This window comes from Condylura cristata, unplaced genomic scaffold, assembly GCF_000260355.1.
Source record: "Condylura cristata isolate star-nosed mole 26May11 unplaced genomic scaffold, ConCri1.0 scaffold00017, whole genome shotgun sequence".
NCBI classification, from domain to species: Eukaryota; Metazoa; Chordata; class Mammalia; order Eulipotyphla; family Talpidae; genus Condylura; species Condylura cristata.
The window spans coordinates 33,619,900-33,631,386 of NW_004567118.1; the positions used below are offsets into that span (position 1 = coordinate 33,619,900).

Below are 11,487 nucleotides of genomic sequence, written 5' to 3' on the forward strand. Positions count from 1 at the left end.
GTAGCTGTAGACAGCTTCATAGTGCTGCACTTAACCTCCAGCGCCACCAGGGAGGGCCCCAGGGGTGGGCTTCTGGACCACAGCAGCACTGTTCTCCCTGAACACCCTTGGCCTTGTCCCCACAGCAGCCCCCTCGTTCATGCACAGCGTGTTCAGCCCCATCCTGCTCCTCAGCCTCGTCACCATGTGCGTCACACAGCTGCGGCTCATCTTCTACATGGGCGCCATGAACAACATCCTCAAGTTCCTGGTCAGCGGCGACCAGGACATAGGTAGGTGGCCCCTGGACCTCAGTGTGCAGCCCCACAGGAGACGCCACGAGCAGTGGTCACTCCTTGGTGCCTGAGGTCAAGTCCACTGCTCGGCTGACTGGCAGTAGGGCCATAAGACGGCAGAACCCAAGGGACAGATTGATGGCCTGCTGGAGCCGTTTCATCACAGTCAGGGTGTTTAGGGTGTGGAGGGGATGTTTTCATTGCCTGCGGGTGGACGGTTGACGTGTGTGTTTGTAGGTGAAAACATTGCACAGGACGGAGTCCTTCACCTGAGACTTGTTGAGAGATGGCAAATCAAATCCAATGCCAGAAATTCCCCAGGGACCCAGAGGGTTGGTGTGTGAAGAGGCCGGGCGCCTTGGGGGAGGACGGCCAGCCTCTGGGGCGGTCAGGCCCACACTGGCATTGGCCTTCTGGGGCGGAAGCAGGGCCAGGAGGAGGCCTCCTCCCCATGTAATCCAGTCGAGGCTTGTTAAGTCTGGTAAACAGAACTGATAACCCACATGCCATTTTTCCAAAAACCACACAGAAGGTCCTCAGCTGATTAGAGGTTTTGATTGTACAAAGAAAGTCAGTACTTCCTCAGGGCCTGAGCTGAGTCAGCTTTAGTCATCCCTAAACGGGACAAACACTTTCGGTAAATCCTTTTTATTGGCAGTCTCTTTGGTGTGCAGCTTTTTTGTTGGTTGAATTGTTTTTCCCTGAGGGAAGATACCCTAGGCCATTGTAAGGAATTGAATCCTTCTTTATAGGGTTTGAGAAAAGATGACAGAGGGAACCAGTCAACACTGGTTCCTCTGTGAACTGGGAGGAACAGTCATGAGACCTTGCAGAACTTCACAGTGAGCACAGCACTGACACAGCACTGGCACAGCAAAGGCCCTGAAGAAGCTCTGGGAACAAAATCACCTGCTTAGCTTTGTTTAGTCCAGTGATATGCCCCCAAATGTCTACCACAGGAAAACTCCTGTCAGATAACACTCATTAAAATCTGTGCACCACACTTTGGGGAAAGCTGACCTAGCAGGTCTAAACACCTCTATTCCGAATCCTCAGGCCCAGTAAGGGAGAGTCCCTGAAGTGTGCAGAGTAAGGCCTTCATAAGGGCTTTTGGAAGTCTAATTTCCCAACTGCTGACTCATGGCTTTTTCACTCAAGTTTTCTGAGAAATCTTTTGCTACCTAAGAGGATTTTTTCCCCCCAACTGTTTCCCACATTCAAAAAGTTAATTTCAAGAAGCAGAGGAAGTAGGGCCAGGAAAATCAGTCTGTGGCTGACAAGGGCATTGGTTTTCCCCAGCCTGCCCCATGAGCCCTGCACAGACAACAGCCTTGTGCCCGGAGGGGCTCCTTCAGGGTCAGGGTGCCCATGTGGTAGAAGTGAGGCCAGCTCTGGCAGTTTGGGAGAGACCCATGGTGCCTGTCACTTTGGCTGAGGGTTGGGGTGGGTTCTTCGATTTCTGGCAAAGATGTATCCCTGTGGAGAGGGAGCAAGAGACAGAAAAACAGACACACTTTTTCTCTCTCACACACACACACACGCACACACACACACACACACCACAGGATCCTTCTGCACCCACGCCACTTCCTTTCCATGGTCCCCAGCCTGATTCACCAGCCTGCCTGTGACGGCACCAGCTGCACATGACAGAGGCCCCAGTAGACAAGAAAACATCAGCAGGCACCTGTGTCGGGCCCTCTCCTGCTTCGCTCCCAGAACCTGGCTCAAGCTTGGCCTCTCTTGGGCCTTCTGAGCATCAGTTCTCTGTGGGAGATAGCGTGCACACTGGGCCCAGAGCTCACCTGCCTCCACAGCCCAGCTCTCTGTAACAACCTTGGAGACTGGCTGCTAACCTCTCTCCTTCTGCTTTTTCCACCTTTGCTTTCTTGGTGCAGTGATGGCCACTGGTAAGCAGGGGGAGGGGGGTTCCTGGGAACATTGCAACATTCCCTCCCAGCCCACCCTTGTTCAGCCAAGAAACACCTTGCATTGAGTTCCAAAACATCCCTGTTGGCCAGAACTGTGGGTGGGGGTGGGGCAGCTTCTATTTGCCTGAAAAACCCTGTCGTAATTTCAAGACTCTTTGAAGATAGAAGCTCTTACGTCAGAGCCCCTATGATGGTACCTTCCTGGTATATTTCTAGAGTCAGAAAACTAACAGTCAGCTGCACACAAAGCCTCAGTCACTGGCATTGGTAACTTTGTGGTTCCCCAGACAGAGAGGCTTCCTGAAGCTTCTGGGGGAGGTCATTGTGACATCCTGGATTTCACTACAAGTTTCTTGGAAATGAGCTGGGGATTTGGAGAAGAGGGTAATCTGCCTATTGCCCCAGCTTTGATTTCAGAGGTTAAGGTTTCACTTCACTTGCCCTTATAACCCAAAGTGACAAGGGAGGGGGGCCGGGGGGCACCCCAGGAGCCCTGTGGGGCTCTCAGACTGCTCCCAGTACCTAGCCCTATCACCAGAACCCTCCCCCACCCTGACACAGCCCGTCTTCCTTCCCAGTTGGCCTCTACACCTCCATCTTCGGTGTGCTGCAGCTGCTATGCCTGCTGACAGCCCCTATCATTGGCTGCATCATGGACTGGAAGCTGAAGGAGTGTGAAGATGCCTCGGAGGAGCCTGAGGAGAAGGAAGCCAACCAGTGTGTAGCAGAGCCTGCACCCTAGCCCCAGCCCTGGGAAGGGGGGGGCGCAGTCAGATTCAGGCAGTGCCAGGGCGGCGCTTCTGTCTCATCAGCCAGAGGGGTGGGCGAGGCTCACCCTAGGCACTCTCACTGGGGCTCACAGGCCACTCTGCACACTGCCCCTGGGGCATCTGTGTGGCCCGCACTTCTATATGGAAATTCTTTGGTGTGTTGAAGTTTGGGAGCCACTGAACTTGTGAGAGAAAGGGAGAAACCAGAGGAAGATCAGTGTCAGCTGGTTAGCAAACCACTCTGCTGTTCAGATCGCAGTCAGATCCTCGGCACAAAAGGCTGAGGACTCCTGCTTGCCTGTGCCTCGTACTCCTCTCGGAGTGAGCATTAAGTTGCTCTGACCATCCTCTGGGTTCATTTACTTGTTCACGATTGTGAGGATTAAACAGAGTCATGTTTGTGGAACCCTACTCCACACAGCAGGGTGGGACTCTGAGATCAGAAGATGAATTAAATGCTGTCTTTTCTGACTCCACCTAATGTAATAAGCTGCTGCTCATTGTATTAGGCTCCGTTCCAAGCACTTAACACAGCCTCTCTGTTAGGCCACACATACACCTCGTACCCACTTTACAGATGAGGAGACTGGAGGTTGGCGTTTAAATAGCTTGCGTGGCGTGAGGTTATATAGGAGAAAGCAGGAGACCTGGGACGCCCTGTGCCTCTCCGGGCCCTTGGCATTCGTTCCTGGATGTCATACAGTTGTCCATGGGTGGTGAGACTAGGCTCAGTAATAGTGAATTCACAAGGCAGTAATTACAGAGAATGTTATCTAGGTCAGGTCCTACAGCCAAGAGGTTATTTGTGCCCACTCCAGTTCCATCTGCTTCATATTTGTTTCTCCTTCACCACGCCCCCCCCAAAGGGAAAACTACTCATTTCCTTATTTGGCTTATTATCTGGCCTATTGTCAGCTACCTGCAGGATTTGGGTGAAGCCAGAGCCAATGGTACAGTGAGGCTTTGCCACTTCTTAACATGGGCACGTCCTGCTTATCTTTTGAGCTGCCCTCACTGATATAATTGGTGTGTTGATGACCATCAGCTCTGATCTGACCTCTCCCCCAAGGTTCACATCCAGCGGATGCAGTGTGGGAGGGTCACTAAAAGTCTAGAAAATGTGCTGGGGTAGATGAACTCTGAGTCTTGTGGTGTCCATAAGCTATGACCCCCGAAGCCTGAATTCCTGAATGGGTCCATTCTCCACAGAGCCTCCAGCTCCAATGTGTGTTCTGTCCCCACAGGGGCCAGGAGAAGAAGACGGTGAAGCGGGACCGACAGATCCAGAAGATTACTAATGCCATGCGGGCCTTCGCCTTCACAAACCTGCTGCTTGTGGGCTTTGGGGTGACCTGCCTTATCCCCAACCTGCCACTACAGGTAAGTGTGGGGAAAGGGTGTGGTCGGGTGGGGTATGGGACAGTGAAACTCAAGAAGTACATGATGTGCCATCATTGTAGCTCCAGCAACAAAGAGTACTGTGACTTTTCCATTTATTTCACTCACCCAACCAATCAGCCAGCACCCTGTTACTTCCGGTGCTGGATGTGAGTTTCAAATAAAACTGGAACACCATCCACAGGAGACTCTTTCTTCTCTGGGAAGGCATTTGTTCTTGGCCTTTGGGGCATCTTGTATCACCCTCAAACCATTTCCAAAAATGTGTGGAGTAGTTTGTTCAAATGGCTGAAATATGATGTCCAACGAGGTCTAGCTAGCCTGCTGTGTGGGTGGGAACATCAACAAGTGACCCAGAGGTTCTCTGTGGGAAAGGTAGAAAAAGACTATGGTGATTACTTGAAATTTGGGCTCAAAGCTTAATTTCTTTGCATAAGATTACCGACGGTTTTGAAACCTTACTTTTGTCAAGATTTTGAGCAAGGTAGATTTTGTTACTTGTGTGTCTTCACAACAGTGTTCTAGCTGCAGCCCCCAGGTTTACAAACTTAGAGGGGACAGGGGCGATGGTATTACTTCCAGGTGGTGTATCCCAGCTCCAGGGGTTATCTTAGGCCAGGCCCAAGAGGAAAGCATAGTCCCTTCCTTTTTACAAGTGGCCATGAGTTGAGGACCGTTGAACACCCGGGGTATACCAGTCCTGGGTACTGTCAGTTGGATGTGTCCATACAAGTGCATATAGACTAGAGTAAACCACTGGAGTCTTGTAGAGCTCCAGGTGGGAGTGTGCTTGCCTCCTGGCACCTTCCTGGCCATCTGCTGGTGCCTTCTCTGCAAGATTGGCAGAGCCTTGCCCTGAACACCTTGTCCAATCATAGGGCGTTCCTCAATGGGAACAATTGTCTGCTTTTTGTTGTGTTTATTTCCCAGTGAAAGGAGAGTTGTAAAAGGCAACTGGCCTATGCAGAGAAAAGGGGGGGACTGCACAAGCATGTGCACACACAGGAGTGTTCAGCACTGCAGAGGGCAGCCCATGACCCCTCTGTCGCCCACATGCTTGGGAACAGGCCTGGCTGCTGAGCAAGAGGTGATGGCAGGGCTGTGAGCAAACAGAGGACCCTGATGGCAGAGTAGATCCCTTTTGTGCCTCTTAGGAGCACAAGAGAGGACAGCCACATGCCAGTACCACCTGGGTGACCAGGTAGGGCCCTCTGGGCACAGTCCTTCAGTTACCAAGGCAGGAGATCAAGTCATGAGCAGTGGCCTCCTGCTTAGTGTTGTGCTGATACCTAGTTAATGGCAGATTCTGGGAGCCTCCCTGGTGGTGCAGAGGGTAAAGCACAGCACTGTGAAGCTTTCACCAGCCACTGCACCATGAGTTCGATCCCCAGCCAGGGAGCGGGCCCACATGGCACAGCAGACCTTTCCTGTCCTGCCCCCTGCTCCCCTCAGCAGTGTGTTTCAATAGATCTGCTCCTCACTCTGTCTCCAGTACCCTCTCACCCACTGCACCTCTGGCCTGTACCCCAGCTCTTGTATGCATAAATAAATAAATCTTTTTAAAAAAAAAACAGCAGGGGCTCTCCCTGGTGGCACAATGGGTTAAGCACTGCATTAATAAGCTCTCAGAATCCACCGAAGCATGAGTTCAATCCCCGACCAGGGAGGTGACCCATATGGTGTGGCAGACCTCTCCTGATCCGCCCGCTGCTCCCCTCAGCAGTGTACTTTGTCAATCTGCCTGTTCTACTCCCCATTCTGTCTTTGATGAATCCTCTCACCCACCACAAATCTGGCCTGTACCCCAGTTCTGTAAGCATGAATAAGTAAATCTTAAAAAAATAAAAATAAATAATAAAAAAAAACAGCAGATTCTAGGTGGATTGGGGGACCTCTGATTTTCATGTTTGCCTAGTTCCATGGTCATGACTGGTTTCACCCAATTTGATGTCACTGATTGTGGATTTGGAAAGCGATTCACAGTTATACATCAGTCTGTGGTATTTCTGCCATCTACATATATGCTTTATTTCCAGTGTTTCAGTGTATGTTTGTTTACACACACTAGACTCAAAAAACTTAAAACATTGTAAATAATTAGGAAGCAGTGAATCTTGAGTATCCATTACCTTTGTTTTTAATAGTTTATTATAAAATTTAATTTTTAGGAATGATTATGTTTATTTCGGCTCACAAAATTCCTGAACATTCCAAAATTGACCTCAGAGCACTGGTACAAGCCAACTCCGGTTGCCGTGCTCCCATTGCACAGGGCCCGTGAACCCAGGGAATGAGGTGGGGCCCTTGCAGTCTTCTCAGACTCTGTCCTCCCTCCTACAGATCCTCTCCTTCATCCTGCACACGATTGTGAGAGGATTCATCCACTCTGCCATTGGAGGCCTCTATGCTGCTGTGTAAGTCCAGGGAGCTCCATTGGCCTGATGGCTGAGGGTGAGGCGATGGCCAGAGGGAGGTTCATGGTGGAACTGAGATCTGGGGGTGGAGGGACAGGTACCGGGGCTTCTGTGGAGTGTGTCAGGGGAAGGCCATACTTGGCTGCGGTGGGTCAATGAGAAGACAGTTGGGTGCCCACAAACCTTGGCATTTAACACGAAGTCAGTTCTCTGGCCACGGTCGGTGCCCTCTGCAGCTCATTCTGCTGTAGGGGCCACTGCTTCACAGGTCCCGCTGCCCAGAGGCAAATGCTGAAGTTCAAATGGGCCTCAGGGAGCGTGACATGGGTGACCGAGCCCAGGATTTATCAGCTAGTTCTCACCCAGCACCTCAGAGGGCCTCAGAGGGCCTGGTTCTGCCTTCTCAGGCCCTGGTTCTGATAAATCCTGCCTCTTGTTCCTGCATCAGGAACGCCCGTCATTCCTCCTCCTGGGGCTAGAGCTATAACCCACATACCCTCCCCTGTCTGTAATCTGTAACCCACATACCCTCCTCTGTCTCTCTGACTGAAGACCAGCTCATTCCTTGCTAGGAGCTCCTTCCTGCCTCTGGGGCAGCAGCACCTGAGGTTTTGCCAGAACTCTCTCCCTCCCAAAAGCATCCCTCGGGGGTCATTCCAGGTCTGCCTGTCCCACACATCCCCGGGCTGGAGGAAGTGGCAACTGCCCTGGCAGGGTCGAGGTAGTCGACCGGGAGCTATGATGCTGAGTTTCCGTGATTACACAATGCTCCTTTGGATAAGGGCACAGCAGTCAGGCCCAGCCTCCACCTGCTCCTGGGGCCTGTTCCTCAAGCTGCAGACTCCAGCTGGCCCTACATTTTCCACTCAGCTCAGCCAGACACCCATGACCCAGGGAATACATTGGGTAAGGTGGGGTTCTCCCTAGAATCTGGGGCCTCAGGCTGGTCTGGAAGAGAATTCATTTTGCAAAACTGCTCAGCAGAAAGTAATCCAAGGGCAGACATCCTGCTGTCTTCTGGGGCTGTACCGAGACCAGGCTGAGGCCAAGGGCATTTGGAAAGCCCGGAGAGTGGCGCCGCAGTGACAGGTTTTTAATTGCTCCGGCAGGTATCCCTCCACCCAGTTTGGCAGCCTCACGGGACTTCAGTCTCTGGTCAGTGCACTCTTCGCTCTCCTGCAGCAGCCCCTGTTTCTGGCCATGATGGGCCCCCTCCAAGGAGACCCTCTGTGGGTAAGAAGGCTCAGGGGGAGATGGGTCACAGGCATCTGCCCCTCTCTGCTGACCAGGAGTTGGGAACCATCACTCAGTGCTTTCCAGAGCCCTGAGGATGGGCAGCTTGGGAACTTGGGTTAGGGCTGACTTAGAGTCTCCTCATGAATGGTGGCAAGGCAGCAGAAGGTATATTCTGTAGAGCTGACTTTGGACTAAATAGACCAGAGTTGCTATCCCAGCTCCACCTTTGCAGATTCAGATCAGTAGGTCTGAGGTGGGGGCCCAGGCCCTGAGGGATTGCTGGGTGGCCAGGTCAACTGGGGAATTCTGAGGCTGGAATGTGGAACTGTGGCCCTTAGACTGCTCAGAACTTCCTGTTTTGTTTTTTCCTCTCTTCTCCTGTGACCCTGTCCTCTTTCCCAAACCTGAGTGTGCGGCAGGGTCTTGAGCCAGGCTCTTCGAAGACCGTAGTCCCATGCCCCACGTGACAGTGCCTTTCATCCCTGCCTCCCCAGGTGAATGTGGGGCTGCTTGGTGTGAGCATGCTGGGGTTCTGCCTCCCCCTCTACCTCATCTGGTACCGGAGCCAGCTAGAGAAGCAACTGCAGCAGAAGAGGGAAGATGACAAGCTTTTCCTCAAGCTCAACGGTTCATCTAACCAGGAGGCTTTCGTGTAGCACCCACCACCTCAAAACTGTGGCCTCTTGCCCTTGCTTTGGTGACAGACTGATGTCCTCCTCCCCAATCCAGAGGATCCTCATGCACCCCCAGAATCCTCTCCTTCACCATGGTGGAGTCCATGCTCCTCTCAGGGTCATGGTCCTGTCTTGGAGCTCTGTGGTAGAAGGACAGGAGAGGGCCCCGGCAGGTGGTTTCCCACTGCTGAGAACAGGGGCTGTCCTTGGTTTTGCTCTGCCACCCTCAAGGGGCCCTGGAGCCTTCAGGCTTCGTGATTCCCATAGGAGGAGCCAGGAGGACCCCTGGCAGGCAGGCTCTCCCCTTCAAGTGTCTGGATTCTGCCATCCACTGCCCACCACCTGCCCTTCAGCTGCATGCCCACCAGCCACACCTGCCTGAAGACAAAGGCTTGCACTGTCTGCACCCCTCGCCTGGCCCCTCACCTCCTCCCCTGGCCATTCTGAGGCGGGCGTGAGGAAGGAAGGACCCGCTTCCTGTTGTTGGTGCTAACTCCTTTGTAATCCCAGCCCCCTGTGGCCTGCTCATGGACTGCCCTCCATTAGAGGCCTGTGGAGAAGCCCCCCAACCCCCAGCTTAAAGTCTGAGGGGAGGATGTGGGCCTGGATGGCCACACACAGCTCAAGAGCCGTGGCCAAGAATGACCAAGGAGGAAGCAGGTTTCAACTACTATCCTCCACCTAGTCTGTGACCTGAAGGGCATTAAAAGGGCACCAGCAGGGCATCCCCTCACACAGATGATTTTGTGGGGGTGGAAGTGAGGTTGTGACCCACAGCTATGGAGAACCAGGGTAGTGATGTAGATTTTGTGAGGGGCCGAGGTCTATGTGTACGTGTAGGGTAGGTGTGTAGGTGTGCTGTGTGAGGTGGAGGCGTTGGGTAGGGCTTTGGGTGACTTGTCCTTCAGGAGCCAGCCAGGCCTGCAGTAGCCAGCACCCTGGAGCCAGCCTCCTCAGGGCAGGAGCTTGTCCCAGGCCACGGGGCCACAGCGCCCTCTGCTGGCCGCATCCTCCAGAACCCAGGAGCTGTTTACTTGGGAGAGGCTGTTTGCTGGTCCTCTGCGGTCCCGGCCCCCCAGCCCACCCCAGAAATGTGTCTGAGATGTCCCAGGAATGGGTTTTTTGGTTTTATGGTTTTGTTTTGTTTTTTTTTCTTTAAGTCTTACCGGTCTCCTTTTTTATAAAGCAATAAATCCATTTTCCCCCAGGGTAGGGGTTACCCCTTCTAGCTTAACAGCTACATGTGCCTGTTTGGAGGTGAAAAGACAAGATTGTCTGCCACTGACTACTCCAGTGGTAGCCAGCTGTTCCCCATCCCTCTGGATGATTGATGTTGTGGGAGCAACAGTGGACCAGGAAAAGATCTTACTCTCCCTTCTCACCCCCAAACAATTGAGCCTTTGCAGCAGTGTGGAATTAAGGGCTGCCCCCTCCCTGCTGCTCACAGGCTAGCCCTCACCCCTGTCGTCCCCTACTCAGATTTCCTGTCACTCGCCAACTACCCTGAGGGTTCCACTAGAGTTGGCGGCCATGCTCGAGCGCGCGCGCGCGCGCGCACACACACACACACACACACACACACACACACACACACACACACACGGGGTGACGAGAGCCTCAGGTCAACAACAGGGTGGATGTGGGGGTGGGGGAGAAGACAGAACAGGAAGCTGCAGACCCCAGCCCACTTCCAGCTCTACATAAACAGTTGTTCAAGAACACACCTGCTCTTCATAGGCTTTCATCCACTCAAATATTAAAAAACAAGAAATATTTGTTTTAAAGCATGCTCATGGACTTTGCAGCTCTTCAGGGAGGGTGTATAGTCTTTGAGGAGTGTTCAAGCTGAGGAGTGTTCACACAGAGCCCTCCCTGTGCCATCAAGTGACACCATCAGTGACCATCTGCCTCAGGAGCTCCTGGGTGCTTGTTAAAAGTGGCAGCTGCAAGTATTGTCTCTGAGACAGAGGCTGGGTCTTCATCTTGCTTACTTTCCATCTGATGACTCTGGTGTCCCCCACAGTTTGAGGCCCAGTGACAAAGAGAAAAACAAAGCTTGAGAAAACAGATTAGCCAAGGTCCTTCCACCTGGAGAAATATCTCAGGGCTGTAGAGACATGGCAGCCAGAGTGGGAACTGCGGCTTCTCCCCACCCACCCATCGGGTGTGGGCACTTGTGGGAAGCAGCAGGCATTGAGAAATTAGAATTCAGAGTCAACAATGTGAGCACTAGAAGCATGAGAAAGGGAGCAGGGTACCAGGTTGGTTGGATACCACCTGTACCCCCATTCTCATCAAGGGCCAGTCATTCTGCTCTAGCTGTGCAAAGTTGCCAGGTAACTTATTTTTATTATTATTTTTTTAATGCATACAAGAACTAGGATGTAGGCCAGGGGTATGAGGGGGTAAGAGGATTGCCCAAAGACAGTGGAGAGCAGAACAGGCAGATCTGAAATACATTGCTGCGGGGAGCAGTGGGTGAGACAGAACTTGTGGTTGCTGTAGATCAGCAGCCTGGCTGAGGATTGAACGCAAGCCACAGTGACTGGTGAGAGCTTGATGGGGCCGAAACTAACCCCTGCGCCGGCTGGAGGCCCACGCACTTGTCTAAAATACTGTTGCTACCAAGGTCAGTCAGCAACAATAGCCCTTAAAAGGGAAGCAAACCCAGATGTGGTCTGTTTTGGAGCCAAGCGCTCTCTCCTATAGTGGGGTAAATTCTACGGACAGTCATCCTGGCACTGGAGGCTAATAGCTTCTTGAAGTTGCAATTTTCTGGCCACCCCAAA

The 11,487-nt window shown here is 52.6% G+C and overlaps 1 protein-coding gene across 2 annotated transcripts in view; it reads left to right on the forward strand.

Annotated features, from left to right (window-relative positions):
- SLC43A2 (solute carrier family 43 (amino acid system L transporter), member 2) overlaps positions 1-11,108 on the forward strand; it is a 39,890-nt gene extending 28,782 nt beyond the window's left edge. Inside the window, exons 9-15 of one of the 2 annotated variants that reach the window (XM_012726371.1) lie at positions 126-272; positions 2,174-2,185; positions 2,785-2,923; positions 4,221-4,356; positions 6,715-6,788; positions 7,898-8,021; positions 8,519-11,108. In XM_012726371.1, the coding sequence (XP_012581825.1) occupies positions 126-272; positions 2,174-2,185; positions 2,785-2,923; positions 4,221-4,356; positions 6,715-6,788; positions 7,898-8,021; positions 8,519-8,680 (794 nt within the window). In that variant the 3' untranslated portion in view covers positions 8,681-11,108. The remainder of the gene's footprint in view (positions 1-125; positions 273-2,173; positions 2,186-2,784; positions 2,924-4,220; positions 4,357-6,714; positions 6,789-7,897; positions 8,022-8,518) is intronic. The other variant, XM_004684797.2, reaches the window with a different exon arrangement.
- Positions 11,109-11,487: the final 379 nt, after the last annotated feature.